The sequence below is a fragment of the Rhynchophorus ferrugineus genome, unplaced genomic scaffold, assembly GCF_030347505.1.
Source record: "Rhynchophorus ferrugineus isolate W39M unplaced genomic scaffold, kcgeb_rfMv2 rfM3, whole genome shotgun sequence".
Lineage (NCBI taxonomy): Eukaryota > Metazoa > Arthropoda > Insecta > Coleoptera > Curculionidae > Rhynchophorus > Rhynchophorus ferrugineus.
The window spans coordinates 36,860,732-36,882,967 of record NW_027472582.1 but is presented as its reverse complement, the minus strand read 5'-3'; the positions used below and the strand labels follow the sequence as shown (position 1 = coordinate 36,882,967).

The 22,236-nt window shown below is 31.3% G+C and overlaps 1 protein-coding gene and 1 long non-coding RNA gene across 5 annotated transcripts in view; one reads left to right on the top strand and one right to left on the bottom strand.

Annotated features, from left to right (window-relative positions):
• Positions 1 to 8,784: 8,784 nt before the first annotated feature.
• LOC143193327 (uncharacterized) lies at positions 8,785 to 10,448 on the top strand. Of its 2 annotated transcripts, none has more exons than XR_013004983.1 (3): positions 8,785 to 8,980; positions 9,041 to 9,169; positions 9,231 to 10,448. It is a non-coding gene; the product is annotated as an uncharacterized LOC143193327 (long non-coding RNA). The 2 variants fall into 2 exon arrangements; XR_013004982.1 differs by having other exon boundaries at positions 8,785 to 9,169; positions 9,231 to 9,441; positions 9,990 to 10,448.
• A 2,129-nt stretch (positions 10,449 to 12,577) lies between these two features.
• The window catches only part of LOC143193578 (uncharacterized), a 169,464-nt gene continuing 159,805 nt past the window's right edge, over positions 12,578 to 22,236 (bottom strand). Inside the window, exons 9-17 of one of the 3 annotated variants that reach the window (XM_076399878.1) lie at positions 21,634 to 21,868; positions 21,326 to 21,577; positions 20,752 to 21,011; positions 20,549 to 20,695; positions 20,385 to 20,492; positions 17,148 to 17,393; positions 16,768 to 17,088; positions 16,497 to 16,710; positions 12,578 to 13,467 (exon numbers count right to left, since the gene is read on the bottom strand). In XM_076399878.1, the coding sequence (XP_076255993.1) occupies positions 13,179 to 13,467; positions 16,497 to 16,710; positions 16,768 to 17,088; positions 17,148 to 17,393; positions 20,385 to 20,492; positions 20,549 to 20,695; positions 20,752 to 21,011; positions 21,326 to 21,577; positions 21,634 to 21,868 (2,072 nt within the window). In that variant the 3' untranslated portion in view covers positions 12,578 to 13,178. The remainder of the gene's footprint in view (positions 13,468 to 16,496; positions 16,711 to 16,767; positions 17,089 to 17,147; positions 17,394 to 20,384; positions 20,493 to 20,548; positions 20,696 to 20,751; positions 21,012 to 21,325; positions 21,578 to 21,633; positions 21,869 to 22,236) is intronic. The other 2 variants (XM_076399880.1, XM_076399879.1) reach the window with 2 other exon arrangements.

Below are 22,236 nucleotides of genomic sequence, written 5' to 3'. Positions count from 1 at the left end.
GAATCATGCCACAATGCACCAGGTGTCAAGCGCACGGGCACACAAAGACTTACTATCGGAAATCATACAGATGCGTAAAATGTGCAGGAGAACATAAAACAGGAGTTTGTACTCATAAAGTTTACAATGAAAAAGTGAAATGTGCTATCTGTAACGAACTATAAGGGTTGCGCAGTTCACAAGCGACTACAACAGAAACTCTATCCTGCTTTAAGGGAAAAAAGGCATCAACAGCAACAAAAACAATCCACACCTACAAGTCTACTGAAACTAGCAATATTTCTGGATTAGAAAACATGATGGTTAAACAAATTGATCAAATGAGTACGACGCTTGGTCTATTCATAACCATAGTCAGCAAACTTGCCTAATGCCTGAAACTAATAGCTACAAAATCGCTGTCTGGAATGCCAATGGGCTCCAACAACACGCCAAGGAAATAAAAATATTCGTAACTAAACAAAATATTGATATTTTGATGGTTTCCGAAACACACTTTACAGACAAACATTATTTGAAAATTCCTAAATATAAACTTTATCATACAAATCACCCGGACGATAAAGCACATGGATATACAGCCATAATAATTTGATATGATATTGGCCCTCAGACAGAACTAAAAAAACCAGATATAACAGATTTCTGTATTACAAATAATATTGATCCGAAAAAGTGTCAGGCAGAATCATGTTTCGACCTGTCTTCGAATCATTCACCAATAATAGTAACAATTTCTTTAAAAATTACCATCAAAGATAAATCCCTTTCTCTGTGCAAGAATAGAACTAACTGGCCCTCATTTAGAGAAAGCTTAGACCAAAACATCTCTCTAAACTTACCGTTACAAGCTGAAATGGATATAGTAATAGCAGCAGTAAATCTTACAAAATATACAGGAGGTAGCATATTCCGCGATTCCTAACAGGAAACATTTCCAAGAAAAAATATACATATATCATGTACAGTACAGAAAAAGCAATTTTAAAGAAAAAAGAAAGTTACGACGAAATTCGCCACAGCAAATGACTGAAGAGAATTAAAGAAAATTTAATAGGGCAATAAAAAAGCTTAGGGGATCCCAGCAGCATAACCCACCTATTAAAACAAACGAAATTAATTGGGCGAGAAGCAATAAAGAGAAGGCCGACATTTTCTCAAAACACTTAAAAAATGTTTTTAAACCTTACCGGTCTCAGCTACATATCGATGACGAAAATAAAATTACTTGCTTTCTAGATTCGCCATTTCAAATGAATTTACCGCACGAGAAATTAACGGTCAAAAAAGTTAAACATACAGTAATGAGAGATATTAATATTAAAAAAGCTCTTGGTTATGACTTAATTACTAGCAAAATTTTAAAAGAACAATCAGAAAAGGGTATAAAATTATTAACGTATATATTTAATGCTATACTACGAATTAATTACTTCTCTAGTAACTGGAAAGTAGCTAAAATATTAGTGATTCTTAAACCAGGAAAAATACCAGAAGATGTGACCTCCTACCGACCCATAATTTTATTACCGATCATCTCGAATGTTTTCGAGGAATTATGCATAAAAAAAATAAACTATATAATAGAAAAAAGAAAAATTATTCCAGAACATCAGTTTGAGTTTTGCATTAAGCATGGTATTATAGAACAAGTGCATAGACTTGTAAATAAAATAAACGCTGACCTAAATGCCAAAAGATATAGTTCGGCTACTTCTCTTCTAGACATATCTCAGGCTTTTGACAAATTGTGGCATACGGGCTTGAAGGTTAAACTAAAGAAACTTCTCCCTCATTCGGACTATCAGTTACTAAAATCATATCTCACTGATATATATTTTAATGTAAATCAAGGCGATGAACATACCGAATTAAATTCCATATATTCAGGGGTTCCGCAAGGTAGTATACTGGGTCCAGTACTGTATCTTCTGTATAGGGCTGATCTGCCCACCACAAAAATAACTACTGTGACAACATATGCAGATGATACAGCAATCTTAGCATTCCATGAAGATCCAGTCACAGCATCAATAAACCTACCTGGAGCAAATACAATTATGGTTGAAGGCATGGCGCATTAAATACAATGAACATGTCCATCAGTGAATATCAATCATCGTCAACTCTTCCAAGCAGAGAATGTTAAATATATTGGTATGCACTTAGATCGACGCCTAACCTGGAAGAAGCACACACTCTCTAAACGGAAACAACTGGTATTAAAATTATATCAAATATATTATCTCATCGGGCGCAAATCCAAGTTGTCATTATATAACAAGGTATTGCTGTATGATACAACGTGATAATCCTCTAGAACCTATAACGAGTGTAATTCAACGTCTTTGTGTAAAATACTTAGAAAGACTGTCAGTGCATCCCAATGTACTCGCTAATCAGCTAAATATGACGTGATAGTGATGTGCGTAGACTAAAAGGTTTAAAAGTTCCTGATCTGATTACTGGACATATGTAGACTTTAGAAAAAGCTTTAGAATAAGACTAATTAATTAAGATAATATATTATACAGAAGATTGCATAATGAAGTGATTTTCTACATGCCATGTATATATAATATAGACAGAAGAAATACTTATTGCCAATAGGGCAGATTGTGGACTCACGAAGAGTAATAAAAAAAATGCTGGATCTAAAGTCTACAAGTTTTCCAAAATAAGCTCCTCAGGAGAATATTAAACGCTCCATGGTTTGTCAGAAATAATCAAATTCATAAGGAAACTGACACTCCAGAAATCAAGCACTACATATCTCTGTCATTCCACAAACAACAGCTCAGCTCAAGCCCTTCTGAAAACGCGCTTATTCGCGAGCTGGTCGACATTCTGTGATCTTAGCACCGCGTCACCGTTAAACTCCCCCCCTTTGCCAGTCTCAAACGACCTCATCCGTGAGCTACAGTCTTAACTATTGTCCCTAAACAACGGTATCCACTTGTGTGTTAACTCAGGTTCACGAATCAATAGAATCACCGGGTTCTCGTACCCAATTAATACTTCTAATACGGACGAATTCGCAAACTTATATTTTAACAAATTATTTTGGCAGTCGTGTTACTCTGTATTAACTTCATAATTATAATAAAAGGCTTAAACTCAAAACAAAGGACACTAACACTAACGTAGCATTTACTTTTTTGTCTCTACATCCAAGTGTTATCTACTGAGGCTTCAGTTTTAAGCCAACGTAAGGTCTAGACCGAAATCTAGCGTCCTGCTTATAAAACCATGATATTTAGAGTAGATAAGTATATATTGTATACACGTATTCATTTTATATAAACCTATTTCATCTCAAGCAAAATTATAGTTAGATGCATGAAATGTGATTTATGGATACATCGTCTGGAAAGTCAGACGAATTATGCAAGAAATATGCGTAGTAATATTTTAATTTAACTAAATTATGCATTTGAATAAACATGAAATGTATTTCTTATTTGTACCGATTTTTAGAGGTTGGTATATTCGTATACATTGGTGGGCACATGCTCTCATGCATGTTACTGTACAATAGTCATTGCGCCACTCATCATTTGGTGACGAATTGTCAGATTACACACGAAACCATTAGTATATAGGGTAGACTTGAATTTTGTTGATCGCACATCAGTTATGTCTGGAGCCTGTTGATAAACGGCACAAATGAGTGCTCATTTGTATAATGCTGTTGAAATTGATGGGGTCGCCTAATGCCTCTATTGGCGATTTGACGCTTCTTCGGCTTCCTGCGCCTGTTCTGAAACCAGACCCCTTGATAACGGCAGTTGATACATTCTAGGCTTCGTGCTAAATTGGCTTTTTTAATGTTGCTTATGTAGGGATCATTTTGAAACTCCTCTTCTAAGAATTGGTAGCTGGGTGCTTCGAAAAATGAATCCTCCTCTTTCGTTTGTCCTGGAAATGAAATCACCAGAATTACTAATGGGACTTTACTATCGACCTACCAATGGTATAAATGTAAACCTTTAGAATGCAGTCTATAAAACTGGTATAGGCCCACAAAAACCATTCTCCAGTATGGGTACTGAACAAATCAGAATCTTCGTAACCGCAACTTACGTCGCCTCTTTATATCAACATTAAAATTTTAAGCCTAATATTTTTAGTTTCTACCCGCGTAGGCTCCAAATAATTGACTAAAATAAATAACAATTCGGATACTGGTGTCGCATATCCAAAACAAACCAAACGCAAACCACACAAAATAAATACAAACCAAAACCGAACCCAAACCCAAACCCAAACCCAAACCCAAACCCTGAACTCAAACACAAACCCAAAACTCAAACCCAAACAAAACACAAACCAAAACCCAAACAAAACACCAACCAAAACCTAATCAAACCCAAACCCAAACCTTAACCAAAACCTAAACCCAAACCCAAAACCAAACCAAACCCAAAACTCAAACCCAAACAAAACACAAACCAAAACCCAAACAAAACACAAACCAAAACCTAATCAAACCCAAACCCAAACCTTAACCAAAACCTAAACCCAAACCCAAAACCAAACCAAACCTAAACCCAAACTCAAACCCAAACCCAAACCCAAACCCAAACCCAAACCCAAACCCAAACCCAAAACTCAAACCCAAACCCAAACCCAAAACTCAAACCCAAACAAAACACAAACCAATACCCAAACAAAACACAAACCAAAACCTAATCAAACCCAAACCCAAACCTTAACCCAAACCCAAACCCAAACCCAAATCCAAACCCAAACCCCAACCCCAACCCAAACCCAAACCCTAACCCTAACCCTAATCCAAACCCAAACCCAAACCAATCCAAAACCAAATATTATTACTGGATTTGGTTTACATTCGACTGAGAACAATCGAAACAGTCAATAGTCAAAAAAATAGCTTCAGTCAAATGTACCGTTCGACTTTTTTTTTCCATTCATGATGTCAGATGAAGATGTACGAATTCTTATCTGTATAAAAGCTGAGATAGCAAAGAACGGAAATAAATGCTTGGAGCAGTTAATTTTAAATGCCTATGTTCTCCAATGGTACTATAAGCGAGACAGAGATGAATATAATTCATTCAATGGTAAACCTTAAAAAAGAAAAGGAAAACAAAATTGCTAATTTCGTAATTTCTATTATCATGTTATAAATAAAGTAAATTTAAAGGAAGTAGGATTACTTTTATACTGAATGTTCTGTGGATGTGTAAAAAATAATGGAATAATAACACCACAAATGCTTTATCGCCTTTTATATATTAATTAATATTTTTAAATAACAGCATCATAATTATAAATAGTACAATACAACTTAAATAAACCCTAAAAACTAAAGATTTTCCATAACCATAATTAACAAATAAAATGTAATCGTATACCTAATACCTAATCATTAAAATATCTAATCCATAAAAATGATCGTACAATAACAACCACACCATTTTTAAATAAATGTTTTATTTACTTTTGAACGGACATATTTTTAAATTACTGTGTATTATCATGTTCAAATTTTCTCCCGTGAGGCGATTTCTTCGATCTTTAACTACTTGTCCAGATTTTGAAAAAACTCATTCCCAGGGGACATATGTTACTGGTATAGAGGAATATTTTACTTGTAATTGATATAATTTAGGTAGTTTCATTTAATGGGTTTGCCAAAAATCCAATGTGTTTTCTAAAGGCATAATAAATATAATTTTCAAATACTGCTAAATTTGTAAAGTTGCTGCAGTACTTGGAGTAATTACTTCTTTCATTCTAGCCATTTTTTATCAAAATATCTCCTGATGTCAATACATACTTGGTCAGTAGTTTTGTCCTGAATTTCGAGTTGTCGAACTATATTTGTATATTTTTAAGTTAGAATGGAAGGTACCTCTTTTGTGATACCTTTTTGTATCGCCACAGCATTATTTGTAATACCAAATCCTGCTTTTTAAATCTAGGATCTAAAAATGTGGATTTCCCGCATATCGTATTCATTTCTGAAATTACCGGTCTTTTATTGAAGACATCTAATATAAAATTTTCTCACTTTTCACCATCCACTTGTTCCACTTGTTTGTTGTTTGTTCCTCACAAATTTGCCCTACTCATTTTCAGGAGTCCCCCAATACGCACTCCTTCTTCCCCTCTAGGTCTCTCTTGGGTAGGATGCATTCAGGCCCCCGTAGAACTCCATTAGTCCTTCCGGACTCGCCACCTCAATCCCAGTCCAACTCTGCGGCATCTGTCCGTCAGCCTGCACATTCCGGATATGGTCATTCCTCCCATCCGATGCCTTTCACTGGCGCGCTCATCCCTGAACCGCCCTCGGATTCTTTCACGTTTAGGTCTCCGGCTATTTGGCGTCCCTTCCCTTTCTCCCTCATAACTCTTGTTATGACCATCAAATAGAACGCTGAGATCCCGGCTAGGCTTGGCGGGGTCCATGTAGCACGAAATATAATTACAGGTCTACAAACTAATCACAAACAAAACCACACCACAGTTAATATCACAGCAAATGTTCTTCTTCACAGCGCTTTTATAAGGTTGCTGACCCAGGACCAACGTCAACTCCCCTCATCCGAAGCGGAGTGCAGCAGAGCAGGTCGTGCAGCATCGTAGGGTCTATGTTCACTTGGTGGACCAGCATTCTGTTTGTGTTTATAGGTCTCGCTCTCCTCCAGCGTCCATCTGTGCTTCATAGCTCTGCTCAGAGCCGCTCTAAACTCAGAGCATTTGCCACTACCAGCCCCCTGCCCGGCCTTATTACAAACTGAGCAGAAAGCGCTCTCCTAACACGCTCTAGCATGTGGCCCTCTCTGAAAGTGGTCATAGCCCCCAACATTTTGCACACCTTACCTTAACACTTTACCTTAAAGTCCAATCCTCATTTCGACCCGGCATCTAACCAGCCCCACGCTGATGACTTATCTCCAGGAACTTCTAGGCCTCCGTCTCATCGGTGACCACCGTCACCGCTTGTATGTTTGCACATGCAGGCCTCAGCGTGCCGACAGTCCGACTGTTGTTTTCGCCCAAAAGACCCTCTAGGGCGTCACTGACTTCGTCCCTGGTGTTTAAGTTCGTCAAATCCTCTCAAATGAAGGATCGCTATATATCGGAAGATAGAACTCTAATAGATCCCTTAAAATTGATGGCAGTAAACAAATACGAGAAGGGGTTACAGAAGAATATTTTAAATTTGCCTAAAATGGAGTTCTTAATTGTTTTTTATTTACACTTATATAGTTTTTTTCTGCCTTTTGTTTCTATATATTTATATTATTTACATTTATGCATATCTGTACAGAATTTTATTTTAATAAATTAATTTTAAAAATTAAATTTGACTTTCATTTAAATAATAATGGCTAATAAATGTGACGTCATAAAGTAATCAGGCGAAATGGCAGACCAACCAAAACAAAGTATTTTTACATTTACATTATTTTAAAAAGCTTTAGTATTAGTGTTTTTTCTGTGATAAGGTAAATGTTTAATTTTTATTCAGTATTTATGGTTATTATGCATCTCCAGTTTTTAGGTTTCATTTAAATTCTATTGCATTGTCTATATTTATTATAGTATATTATTTGAAAATAGCAATTAGCACATTGTACGATAAAACATTTGTGGGGTATTATTCCATTCCATAGAAATATTCCATTCTCTTTTACAGATCCATAGAACTTTCAAATATAATAGTAACTCTACTTCGTTTAAAATGAAATTATTAATTGCATGTTAATAATATTCGGTAATTATTTTTTTCCTTTTCTTTTGTAAAATTAGTACTAGAAGAAATATGTCTATCTCCGTCTCGTTTATACTACCGTTGGAAAATATAAACACATATAAAATTAACTATTCCAACCAATTATCTCCGTCCTTTCCTCTCTCACAATTTATACAGGAAAGAATTCGTACATCTTCATCAGACAGCATTAATGAAAAAAAACAACACTCTAACCGTGCATTTGACTGAAAATAGTGATTTCTATTTTCGGTCGCTAGTTTTTTGACTATCGACTGTTTCGACTGTTTTGCGACTACCGATTATTTCGACTATTTTCAGTCCATAGTTCCTAACGCTAATTTTATATTAGTTTAGAATACTTTTGAGAGAATTCGTTGTTAATTAAGAATTTATCGTTTAGAGATCAGGTGTGGCGTAATTTACATATCATTCTAATTACTGATATTTGCGTTTATAACCGGATTGACTGGTTGTTTGTGGTGTTCTCAAGTTTATTACATGTGAAAGGTTGCAAAGTACAAATGTAGTGTTCTCCGTATTATAGAATATATCCACTGTTATTTATTAAAATGTGGATACTAAATTGACATATGGTCAAATATGCTTTAAAGTGTTTACCGAAAACTTTGAGAACTTGCAATAGCAAGAGAAGTATATAAGGATTTTATGTGCTTGTTTGTAATTTAGGTCAATCTATTTGTAGGAGAACAAATAGATCGACCTGGATTTGTTCGAAGTTTGAATAACTAATTGCGGATGAAGGCTTGCCAGATGTTGAACTACACAAAACTGCTGATGAAACTAATTAGAAAGGCTGTAGCTGATTGAGGTGTATAAACTGAATAATATGTTTTCAGTAAGTGCCCGGTAAATCGTGTAAAAGCATATATATATATATATATTATATATATATATATATATATATATATATATATATATATATATATATATATATATAGGTAATGTATCTATTGCGATAAGTCCTTTGTAAATACTAATTTGGAAAAGGTCATTTATATAGGCAAGTATTTAATTCACAATATTTACTGTTAATATATACTTTGTTCCGAGGCAATATGGAAACACAAAGAGTTGACGAGATTTAAGCACCATTTCATAAACAAAAGCAGATTTTTAACGAACCGGATGGAAACAGGAATGTTTGATGAAGAAGTTTGAACCTATCGATCATCCACGATAATGTGCTGAGCACCTATATCATAAGGGTTATGGGTAATTTATGTTGATATTACATGTTAACAATTATAATTTGTAATTTAATTTAAATGATAGCTAGACTATTAAAGCGGTTAATATGGCCTTTTAAAGTTATATTGTGATGTTAATTTTTTACTTAAGTAGAAGACCTTTTAGTTTAGCGTGTCAGCTTTTTAACAGGATTACATATATGGAGAGTCAAAGGTAGGTTTTGTTTAAGTTGTTACAAATAGGATAAATTAATTAAATGACTTAAATTTTGCAGTGAAAGTAAATTAATATGACATACTTAGTTGCAAAAGAAAGAAGGACTTCTCTGAGCTTGCTGCACAACTAAAGTCAATGACAAGAAAGATCTACCATCTCTGTGTCCCCAATTTAATGATTTTAGAATCCATACATACTAAATTACGGCAGCATCTTTGTAGAATCCGTAATATAGCTGTTAAAGAATCTAATCTATATTTTAAGAATTCGTAAGTCTTTGGAAGTATACTATTACTTAAAGAATTTCTCAGAAAAGTTAGAGTTATGATCAAGGTAGTATTTTCCATAACACTATCGATGTGATTATTATCTTACGAATAGATCTTAGGTAGAGTAGGATATGTCAAGATTCTTCTTGACTGGCAAAAAGTTAATTTGAGTCTGTCTATATAAGCATTTTTTTGTTATGCTTGTTTTAAGATTCTGATATATTCTAATATTGAAGCAAATACAAATAGCTAATATGAATCCCATAATAATATCTACAATTGAATTTTAACAAGGTAATAAGGAATTATATATTTAAGTAATTTCAATTAATCATCCACTTTATGGGCACTGCAGAAGTGCAAAAAAATATTGCATTGTATTGCACCATTAATCCTGAAAAGGTAGCTATTTAGGAAAGTATTGTACTTGCTACAGTATGATTTGTTGATAAGGAAGAGTAATCTGCCAAAATATCAAAGAATAAATTTAAAAATTACTTGAAAGGTACATAGGCTAAAAAAATATATTAACGTCATTGAGTTTTTAGGTACTCGAGTCCTTGATTTCATTAAATATGGGGGTAGTTTTTTAGTGGTTAACCCCGTTTTCCATGATCTATATTAAACTTGCCTTTATTTTAGAAAAAATTTCTATTGCAAATTTTATTGTATTGTAATTAATCAGTAATTAGTGGGAACAGTATAAAGGACTGCATCTACAAAAATGTTGTTATAAAATTTTATTTATATTATAATACATTTGTATTATTGAGTATTCAAATATGTATTAATTTATTAAATAGTTTATGGAATAGTTAAGGTTCATTGTTTTATATCATCAAATTTATAGTTTAAAGTTAATAATAGTTTTCAAAATATATAAATTAATATAATATAAAAATTTAGTATTATGCTGTATTTTTTTTACCTCCTCTAAAATGTTTTGTAAATTAATGTAATGTTCTTACTGTTTTTTAAAAGTCATTTTTACTGTATATTCATATATATGAACATTACTCTCCATTTTAATAACTAATACGGAGTATATTTTAGCCTAAAAGACTAAAACTATGCCCATGTCAAACATTTGGTTATAGATAAGACACACCCCTACTCGTGACGTCCCAACCAACAATGAGAATTTTCAAATATTCCTAACACCAGGGACGCGCGTGCCGGCGTAGTGTAGTCAATCTACCGAACCTCGAAGAATTTCAATATATCCTAAATATCTATCCTTAATGTATGTTCGAGCGACATATTATTTTGTATTAGTATAGAACATGGAGTAATATACAAAGTGTTAACTTAATACAAATCATTTCAGAAATGTTTTGCTTGGTCTCAGCAAAAAGGCGCTGAGAACGTCATTTTGCTGAATTTCATTGGTTAGTTTAAATTACCTTTACAGGCACCTGTAATGAAAATATTTTATAAGGGGACCATTTCATTGGTCGACGATTTCATACGCGTCACGTGAGTAACTTCTGACGTCACATTCTACTGAGCAATTAAATTTTAAATAAAACCAAAATGCAATTTTTCGGAACCATTTATTAATATAAAATTTTGTACAAATACAAATATTTTATAATATCAAAAAGGTAAAACATAAGAGAATATATATATATATATATATATATAATGTATATAAATAAAAAATAACTAAATGTGGATATAAACATTGCCTGCAACGTAATTGAAAACAATATATCTCATGGCAAATATAATCAAAATTGTCTATAGCTCTCCCTTTTTTATACAATTTTAGTACTATCAATTCAAATAAGATGTATTAAAGTTTCTATCTTAGTATTCCCTCATACTGCAAACAAAGCAGCACAGCTGAAAGTATGTGTTTGCTATTATTTTACCCACTTGTTCAACACAAAAATGTATTGAGGCAAGTTATTATTATTTTTACAATGTTATTGCGAAAATTATGGAATGGATAATTAAAACAGTTAAATCGTATGATATACGTCAAAATGGACATTACATACCAAAAAGTAATACTTTAAAGCTAAAAGTAATGCTGTGCTCTTATTATGGTAAAATCGAGGAGCTAAAAAGACAGCTTAGGCATCTATTAACAATATAATAAAACAAGCATGATAGTCTCTTGTTTACAAAATCAAGCTCACTTTGTTGAAAAAGTTATCTCGGTTAAGGAGCCTTAAGCCAAAATATTAATTATTAGTATCTTGACCAATATACATTTGTTTTAAGTAAATGAACCCCTTCAAAATAATTAAGTTTTAAAATGATGGCACTTTACAAACAACTTTTTAAAGGGTAAAAAAAACTTTCCATGTAGTATAATTACATTTATTTTCAATGTAGTTTTACCATTCCCTCATTTGGATACATTTTGGATTTAGAGTGTGGGTATTATGTTCATAATTTCTTCTATTTTCTTCTGTAAATAATAATATATATGAACACATATGTTTTATATAAATAATAGTATACGTACTAGGTAAAAGCAATGCTAAGTTACACAAATCCTTAATCTTGCTAACTTAGGGTGTTTCTTCCAAGGAAAACTACGTCCGGTTTCTATTTCCTCACATATACTGGATACACAACACTTTTGAGAATGAAGGTACATTAAAATCGAATAATAGTGATTATATTTAAGACACAAGAATGCTAATCGTCTTTTATATCAGACACACAAAAATGTCGTCGTAAACAATCGGAAACAAACAATCGCATTATAGAAATGAACCAATCAAATGCCTTCTAAGGCCAATTCAAATGAACCAATCAAAAAAGTAGTCTCAGAGCCGCCATTGAATGGACCACGCAAAACATTTCCTCGACTTCGCCTATTAAAGTCATACCTCTATATTTACTCTATGGTATAGAATAAATCGCTATTATATAATAAAATTTAGCTATTTTATTTCAATTAGTGATCTTTTGGTGAATTCATTCACTAAGGATTTATCATTTAGATATATATATATATATATATATATATATATATATATATATATATATATATATATATATATATATATATATATATATATGTTGTAGTGAGTTTATGTGGCTGAAAGGACTGCATTAATTCATTTTTCGTTAATTCTTGTTGCAAAAACTAAAACACAAAAACGAATCCTTATTATTATTAAATAAACAAATTTATTAATTATAAATATAGATATTGCACAATTTAAATATTGTATATAATTAATTGCACTATCCCATATTTCCCAACTTATAAGCTATTTATGGCATTTTAATAAGTTCTACAAAACCTTAATATATTTATCAAAATTGTTAGCATTAAAAATAGAGGATTTATTCTCTTAAATTACTACATCTACTAAGCTGAATCACAAATGATTGCCCTTATTGCACCATTCCCAGAAGTTCCCATTTACTATAACCTCAAAGCAAAAATCACAGTTTTATAAATCATCACTATAACTTATTTTCTTTTAATTAAATACTACTTTCGTTTAAAAATACTTATAGAACAATTATAAACATATAAATTCCTATATATAAATTGATTGAATCATTTTAGTACTATAAATTTCATTGAAAGACGAAACTTCAAATGAGTTGCTGCTATCGTAATATCACTTGAGACTACTAGCTACGATATTATAATTTATATATATTAAAATATTGCACCAGTCAAAAAGTTCCATATTCGATGGCAGTAAGTTTATATGCTATAGGTTAGGAAACATCATCGATTAAAAAAAAAGATTCTATTACGACTAAGGGAGATATCCAAGGGAGTCTTCGATATTGGAACTGACGTTTCTTCTACTGCCATATCTATCGAGATCGTTTCCGCTTCTGCTCCTTCTCTCATCGCCGCTTATACTGGACGCTCTGCTCTCATCCGATTGGCTTTGAATCGTATACAGTCCATTCTTGGCTGAGTATAATTTGGATTTGTTTTTGATTAAACTACTAGGGCGTCCATAGCTGGGCGGTGGAAGAGGTGGTTTTGGTAAAGACATCAGCTTAGAATCTGGTCGTGGTGGTCCTTTGTTTGGTTTGCTACAAAGGAGAAATAAGATGATATTAGTCACAATACATAGAAATATTGAATGGGAACTTAAAAGGGCATGCCTGTAATCATATTTTGCGCGTCTAAATCAATAGAGGACCGGAGGTAAAAGATGACAGATTTCTTTTTTTCGATTTGAAACTTTGTAAAACATCTTGAGTTATAATTATTTTTCTCTGATTTTGTGCATTGAAATGTGTTGCTATAGCTTTATTTATTATTAATATGTTAACTATATTTCTGTAGCATTTAAGGTAAGTATTATTCTTCTAAATGTAAAAATATAATAAACCTGTAGTATTCCAGGATGCGAGGGTTCAAATAAAATAATAATTTTCCGAAGGATTTTGCTCTAGTTTAGAAACAATTATTAAAATGAAACAATGAAAAACTACAGGAAATCTCTTGTGATTTCCTATATCAAGCTTCCAAAGAGGAATGGTCATTTTTTGTATTTGTTACAAAAATAATAATATTAAACAAACATATAAATAATAATAATTTTGTATTTATTAATCGGCCAGACAATTATGGAAATAAATGTTGAAGATCGTTTCTCAAACTAGATGCAATTCCTGATGACTATTTCAATAGTAGTTCATTTACTAAAACAAATATATTAAGGATTATAAATATTTTATTATATAATATTAATATACAAGAAGTATATTGAGATATTTGAAAACTGACAATTGTTACACGTCTCTCCGCAGATGTCTTTGAAACAGACGAATCTTTCAACTTCATGCTGTTAAGAACCAGACAGTTTAACACCGAAAAAACCAAGAACTAAGTGTATATGTGGTAATAATGCAAACTAAAATTGTTGCCTATAGTTTTATGATTGTGCTGTTATGTTATCTAAATATAATTTAACGGTATCAGGAACCTATCTTAATTCTTTTGTATGCAAAGCTAGCTAGCTCTAGATTTATTTATTTATTGGCAGAAGAATCAACAAAAACACATTGAAGAAAAATTATCATTCATATATTCTCAGCATATGATAATTTTTTAAAACAATTAATTGGCTACAACATACTGAGCAGAGGTAATATAATAAGAAAAATAATAATTAAGTGTCGCTTGTTGTGGTTAATAAAAAAAGCTGGATTGTATAGAGCAAAAATTAAAAATGGCTATATATAATATAGATAATATTCAATTAAGCACCTACAATAAATATATAAAAAACAAAACGAGGTTTCGTAATCGAAATTGTAACATGTAAACATGCAGCTTATCGGAACAAAATTTCAGCCCAACTTCACAGAAGTGATATCGCATTCTATCTGTCTATTCTGCGATAGTAATATACCGATATGATTATAAATATAAAGAAACATTTTTGGATAAAACTAATAAATTATTCTATAAAATTTTATTTATAGTAATTTTATTATTTTCCAATATTCGATGCCTAATACTTTATGGATGGTTTTTTTAGATAATTAGACATTCAATTATATCAAAATGTATAAAGAAATATTTTTATGGGATTAACATGAAAAGTTCAGACATGTTTGGCATGACCTGCGACATCTTTTCAAAACTTTCTGTTAATATTAAACGTCTTGTCCTGAGATCTGTTAATTGTCTTAATACAGGAAAGATAAACTTGTGCTATAAACTATATTTTGAATTACACAAAGAAACATTTTATGACAATAATACATCACAATAATAATTCTTAAATTTATTTATATATTTTATCGCCAATCGTTTGTCTTTAATATTTATTGTTCACTAGACAGGTTTCAAAGTTTCAATCGCATTCATTTTTATTTTTTTGTTTCAAGTATTATTTCTATAATATTAGGTATACTACTATAGTATTAGGTTACTTACATGTGTTTTTATCATATTTTGACTTTAAAAAGACCTTTATTGAGAAATATTATGAATATATTTTAACAAAATATTTTCTTAAAATATTCTTTATTCTTTCAACAGTTTTTGTCTTACAGTTCTTGCAACGTGTTGTCGAGCGTTGGCATGCATGTTCCTACTACACACTATTGTTAGAATTGTTAATAAAAATATGAGGTGTAATTGGTGTTGGAAAAAAATCTGCAATCATTCTTGCTTTTTTGGCCTGGAAAGCAACTAAAACGCTATGGTGAATCGCTTCCTAAAGGCATTTTAGACAAATCGCATGGGAGCAATTTTCTCTTCTATTGCAACTTTCCTGTCTCGTATAAACTTGACTAATTAACTGCAAACACGTCTTTCAACTTGCTTTAGTTTTCCAAACTGCTCTTTATAATATAAAAATCGTCACACCATAAAACTAACAATTAGTGTATGTCAGAGCAGAATCACCATTGGCTTCTAAATAAGTTTCATGGATTTCAAAGAAAGAAACAAACCAAACAAGAGTGTCGACACTGAATAAATTAATAACACAAAATTAAAATTATTGTACTCAGAAAAATGTCAAAATTATTGAAATTAACAATTAGCTCAGGTTGCTCAACAGTTGCTTACTTTAAGGCTTTATCACCAACAATAGATATCCCCAGTCAAAATCTAAGAAAGTACCTAATATATTGGAATAAGATTAATGAGATTAATGTTTTTATTTAAGTAGAATAATGATTTCAAACAGTTATTAAACACGTATATTTAAATTACTTAACACCGAAAGAGATCAATTCAGAGTTGATCAAGATGATTGATCCGATTGATGAAGTTCATAGTACTCGTATATCCGCAAATATGTTAAATATTATTTCCAATTAGTAAAAAAATATCTAAAAATTATGAATATATATTTAATGGTGATCATTGTCCATATAAAAATATTCTTTAAAACCTTAAAATTCTTTCATTTTATACCGTTTTAAAATATCAAGAAACATTTAGAAAATCATATAATATTAAGAGAAAATTATGTTAAAATCTCCAGTAATCTTTTTATGTAATATTTCTGGCTTTGTTTAGACTGGTTCCAAACAAACGCAGCACAAAGCAGTTATATTGAATTTATATAATAGTAGCAATTTAAATTTTTAGTTACCTGTATTTTGCCATTAAAGATTTTTCGGTATTGTATATGTTTTTGGAATGGGTGATGTTATTGAGATCAAATCCTTGCGGCGTTAGATGTGTGATATCAGTAGTTTGGCTAAGCTTCATATCTGCAAACAATGCAGCAATTTCTGCCGACTTCTTCACTGATAAAGCTTCAGTACAGGCCCCTGTAGTAATAGCTGACTGAATTCTTTGCCCCTCTGAAACATTGCAGCTCCATAAAAAACCTTATTTTGAATAAGAAAGGGGACTATTACTTGAGTCCACCCCCGCGAGTCCTCTAGTTTCACACCAGTAATCTTTAACGCTTTCATTAAAGCCCCTTCTGTACAAAGCTTCTTCCAAATCTCTTCTTGAAAGCTTAAGCAGTTCATAGTCCATAGCAGATAACTTACCTCCTAACAAACCCATTTGGATATTTTGCTGGGCCATCATACTGAAATCAGCACCAACATATTGACTACCGACACCTATGTGACTGTTCCGTCTCTTTTTATCAAGGCTCTGCTTGGAAGCGTAATGAGACGTTACCCTCTCACTTCCGTATTTCTGTTTGCTCCTCAGTTTCTCATAATAGCCTGTCACATTAGTAAACATTGTTTAGAAAACTTGACAAATTAGTACAAATCGATCTTACCTTCGCTTGGATTTGACATGTATTCTAAACTCTTGCTGCTTTTAGTGTTTGAGTTCTTTTTACACAACTTCTTGTGCTTCTGTCCATGTTTCGTAACGCAGCTCGAATGCCTTGACGATTTCCGACTATTCGTGGTTATCTGTTGGTTACCATATTGGCAGTAGCACTTATTTGAGTCCGCGCACGAATCTGTGTCACAATCGCAGAAAATTAGAGTGGGATCTTCCGCGCAAGTACATTTATCATCTACAATAATATTGTTATTAGACAGCGCACTAATGTAGTGTATCTCAGTATTGGTTAATAGACGCAGTTTCGGCTCGGAAGCCAATAGCGTAGATATCAGCTTTAGTTTTATGGTGAGTACAGACCTGAAAGAAGCGAATAGTTTGAGCTCTGATTCGGCTAACAGCTCTCTGCTCGCAGTATTCGAGGTTTGTGGCGCATTCGATTCCTCCCGGAAATTCGGTCCCCAACAATCAATTCACTATTTTCACTGCTTGATTCGAACACACGTATTCTTTTGTTTTTTAAACACATTTTTCATATTATCATAACAAAATAAAATATCTTGTGAATCACTTTTCGACTGTATGTGTGAAGTATTATTTTACTAAAGAGCAACGTTTATTGCTAAAATAGCATGTACCTAACCTTTTTTTTTGAAGAACATCAATTTATTGTAGGTATGGCCAATAACATAAAAAAAAAACAAAGTTGTGTTAAAGAATAAAATACCAATAAGGTTAATATCCAACTCGTTTGAAGATTATAGTGAGGATATCTTATAAAATTCTTATATTTGTACAACTCTAATTTTGTATTTACATATTTCTAAAAAAATTTTAAACATTTACAATTCTGTAATGTCTACAAAATAATCTGAAAATCCACAGAAAATAGATCAGACACAAGACAAAAGGCTGTAAGTAGATATGTGGAAATTTTACAACGAGATAGATATAATAAAACCATAAATTAAAAATATTATGTTTATGTGCTGGCACAAAATGTATAAATAGAATCATCAAGCAGTTCATATATCAAGAATCGAGACAAGAATTGATATAGGCCGGTACGAATTTATATTTACTATATGATAGATAGTTATATTTTAGTAATTTTATTACTGTTTTGAAGGCGAAATATTTGTTACCCTGTTGAAATCATTTCAGGCAAAAAGATTAAGTAATATAAAAGAAATTAAAGTTGACGAATACAAGATGAACATATGTTGGAAAAAAAGAAAAAAATTAACATCTTGATATTTCATTAATAGAACTGCTGTCTAGAGAATAACATACGCAAGTAACTCTTTTCTGCACTGTATTTATTGTACTGTACTGTATTTACCGTAATTACTGTACTTAATGAGATTAACTCTATATTTTAAGTAGAAAATATGTACCTTTACAGCTATATTAATGTGTTTTATACATTTTAAAATGTTTGAATTGTTCTATAAATTAAATCAAATTGGTAGTAACATGAAAACATTGAATTATTTCAACCATTTTATAATTTCTATTTGTAGTATTTACACATCTTCTATATGTTTCGAACAATAATATATTGAAAAATTGTGTCCCAATAATCATTAGTAAACTTAATTTTTTTATGTTTTTAATAATCATTTTATATGAGAGTATTATTTAATATATTTTCCGTGATCCGTTGTAATGGATTTTACATAATATTTGAGAATTTTTGTACTACGAAGGTTATCAATATTAATGTATAAATAATTCAATTTTTTTTAAAAAGATCCCTTCAATTCAATGAAAAATAAGAAAAACATAACCCATGTCTTTTAAGGACATATATTTTTTCACGATACGTTGAATTGTGTTTAATTGTTAATTAGATTTTATAACAATATTTTTGCAAAAAAATATAAATATTTAAAGATTTCCTATTTATTATGATATATTTATACAAATATATATATTATTATAAATTATTAATAGATATTACAAATATAATTAAATATACATCAAATTACAAGGAAAAAACAAAGTTATTTTCTCGGAACCAAAACCTGTGTCATTCATAATTTCGCCCAAATTTGTTGGTCTGATTCGCGGGCTTCTGGGACAATATTCCGTTCGTCGCCAAATACTGAACTCATGCGGCAAACATCGTAACTAAGCAAAGTGCATGCGCCATACATCTTGAACCAATTTTGAAACATGTTCGTCTCAAACTGTTCGCCGAATTTAGTACTCCTCATGCGTATTTTAAATTTTCTGCGTTCATCACCCCGAATACACAGGTCTGTACCCACCCTTTTATGTTTAAAATATATATCAATTTATTTGTACAATAGCTATTAAAATATACTAGAGTTTTAAAACCTGTCTAATTAGTACAGCGATGCGTAATTACTGTAATATAGCACAAAATATATATAGTATAGTTTTTTATTGTTACTTTAAATAATAATTAGCAAGTGTTTAGAATTTTTATAATTTAGAGAATACTTCTCCAAATTATGTATTTATTTATTCACTTTTTGAAGATGACTTATGTTGAATGCTGAATACCCTATTTCTGTTATAATTAAAATATACCAACAAGCAACCATAACAATTTACACAAGTTCTTATTGTGATCAAAGAATAGTAAAGAGTTTTTTATTAAACCTAAAGGAATGATTTAATTTTACAAATTTATTTCTCTCGCATTAATGTAATCCCTCTTGAATACAATATTTAAATGAAAATGCTTTCTCGTTCCTTTGGTATAGTTTTCGAATTTGTACCATTTAGTACCTGCTGAAAATATTAGTTGTTTTTAGAAAATCTGTTTAAATGCTTGTTAAAATAAATAGTACATAAAAGTCTCCGAAATGGATCTTTATTTAATATAAATATTAACTTTAACATAATAGTTTATTTAATTTATATAGTAACCAAATCAGATGTTGAGTTGAATTTTTCATGAAAAAATCTGGAGGATTCAGTACCTAGAAAATCAAAATCTGTCGCATCATAATTACGGCTATTTAATATTAATAATCCCATGGAGGCGTATATAATTCATAATTAAGGCACGAACGAATGAAAATATTATTGCCTCTTTACAGTTTAGCTCCATGGAAGCAACACCACGATGTTTACAGCTTACTATTTTTTGATCAAAGTGTTATAGTTATTAAAATAATAATAATAATCGACTTAAACACATATCTATGTTTGAAACAATTGTTGAAGATAATTAAAAAAATAAATTAATTACCTCTTCTACCACTGTTGGTACGTTGTCCTAGACTACAATAGCATTTATCTGCTGAAACACATGTGCAAGTATCAGAATCGTAACTACATTCGGAACAAGATACATAGCCTAAAAAACCTCGATAAATATAAATCAAGTATATTAATAATCTTGTGGCAACTTACCAGAAGATGAATTTCTATTGTGGTTTAGGGTTAAAAGATTTCCATTTGATCCATGGTTTCTATATTTATTGCTCCTTTTCAACGAAAAAAAGTCAGATTCCTCGCTAGTACTAGCTCGATCTCTTCGTCTACTATTGCTCAAGTCTCCTACAAACGAAAATTAGTTTGCATTTTCTAGAATTGTTTATAACAAAACGAGTTACCTTGAGATTTCTTTCGGTAGGAGGTTTTCTTCCCAGCCAGTTCTTCTTTTGTTCTAAATTGTCTGGTATCATAGGAGGAAGTACTGATACTACTTTCTGGTAATTTTGCATCTGGATGCTCCTCATTTGGAATAGGATTTGATTTACGCTCGAGAGCCTTTTTAGATTTTTTACTTTTAAGACCTTTTTGGAAGATATGCTTTAATCTCTTAAATTTTCCGGATACCAATATATGAGGGGATTTTTTAATACTTGCAGATCTAAAACATTTGTTTTAATACAAATACATTTAATGTTTCGGTGGTTAATTATTCGGTCTAAATAATAAAATAATTCTCGTTCACGTTAAAACACTTTTATTTATTATTTAATTTAATATTTGAATTTTAAAATACCATTCAAATGTAATCATTTGATTAAAAATATTTTTCATAAAAAAATAATATTTTTTTAATACCCAAAAGTTAATTTCTCATTATTTTGAGAATATTACAGCTTTTGTTTTAACTTATTGTTTGTACTGCAACAACTGCATCGGAGACTTCTTAGTTGCACGTTATACTATAATTCTTACCGTTTCAGTTTCTTTTTTTGTCGTCTCATTATACTTTTACTTTTCAGGTACATTTCATCTTTAGTTAACGTTAAAGCTAACTTTAAAAGAAATTCTTTGTATATAGGTTTCAAATCGTTGAAAGACATCCCATCAGGATCGATAATAACCGACAAGATGTCATCCATCGAATGAAGACCTTCTTGTAATGAGAGCTCGTTGAATATTTCTTTAAAACCCAGTGGAGAACCACCACTGGCTGATTCATTATTTCTGAAAGAAGCAGATAATATAATAAGTATTGAAAATATGGATATAATTGCTCTTACCGAGAAACTTTATTCTTATATCTAGTTAATCCGCCAGTATTTAGGAAACTTCCGGATCTAGGAATAGTGACCTTAGTAAAAATATCACCAGAATTTTCTTTCTTTCTTATAGCCTCTTCGTTACGTTTTCTTATACTCTGTACCCTCTTTAAACCTTTGTTAGTATCAGTTACCATTTGTTTTATCTCTTCAGTTATCTGTTTCTGTTCTTTACTCATATAAGTATTCAATTTATCTACAAGAAATAATAAACCTCAATAAAAATTGAAATGAATAAATAAGCTGTTTTGTTAGAGTTACTTAAATAAAGGTCTCCGGAAGGAGATGAGGCTTTTTACATTCGGCGTTCAAGAGCAAGCTTTAAAAATTTATGCGATGAAGTCCAAACCTCAGGGTATTAGTGACCATAATATGCGGCTATGATGTACATTTCGCACTATTTTCTGTCGGGAAATTTTTTTTGTATCTTATATGCAAATGTTTAAAACTTAGATGAAGAAAATACAAAAGTATAAATATTTGTATCGATATGCAAATGAATCTAAAGCATATAAAAACTAGGCCGGACCTCCAGTAACTGAAATGATCTGAAAAATCCAGATG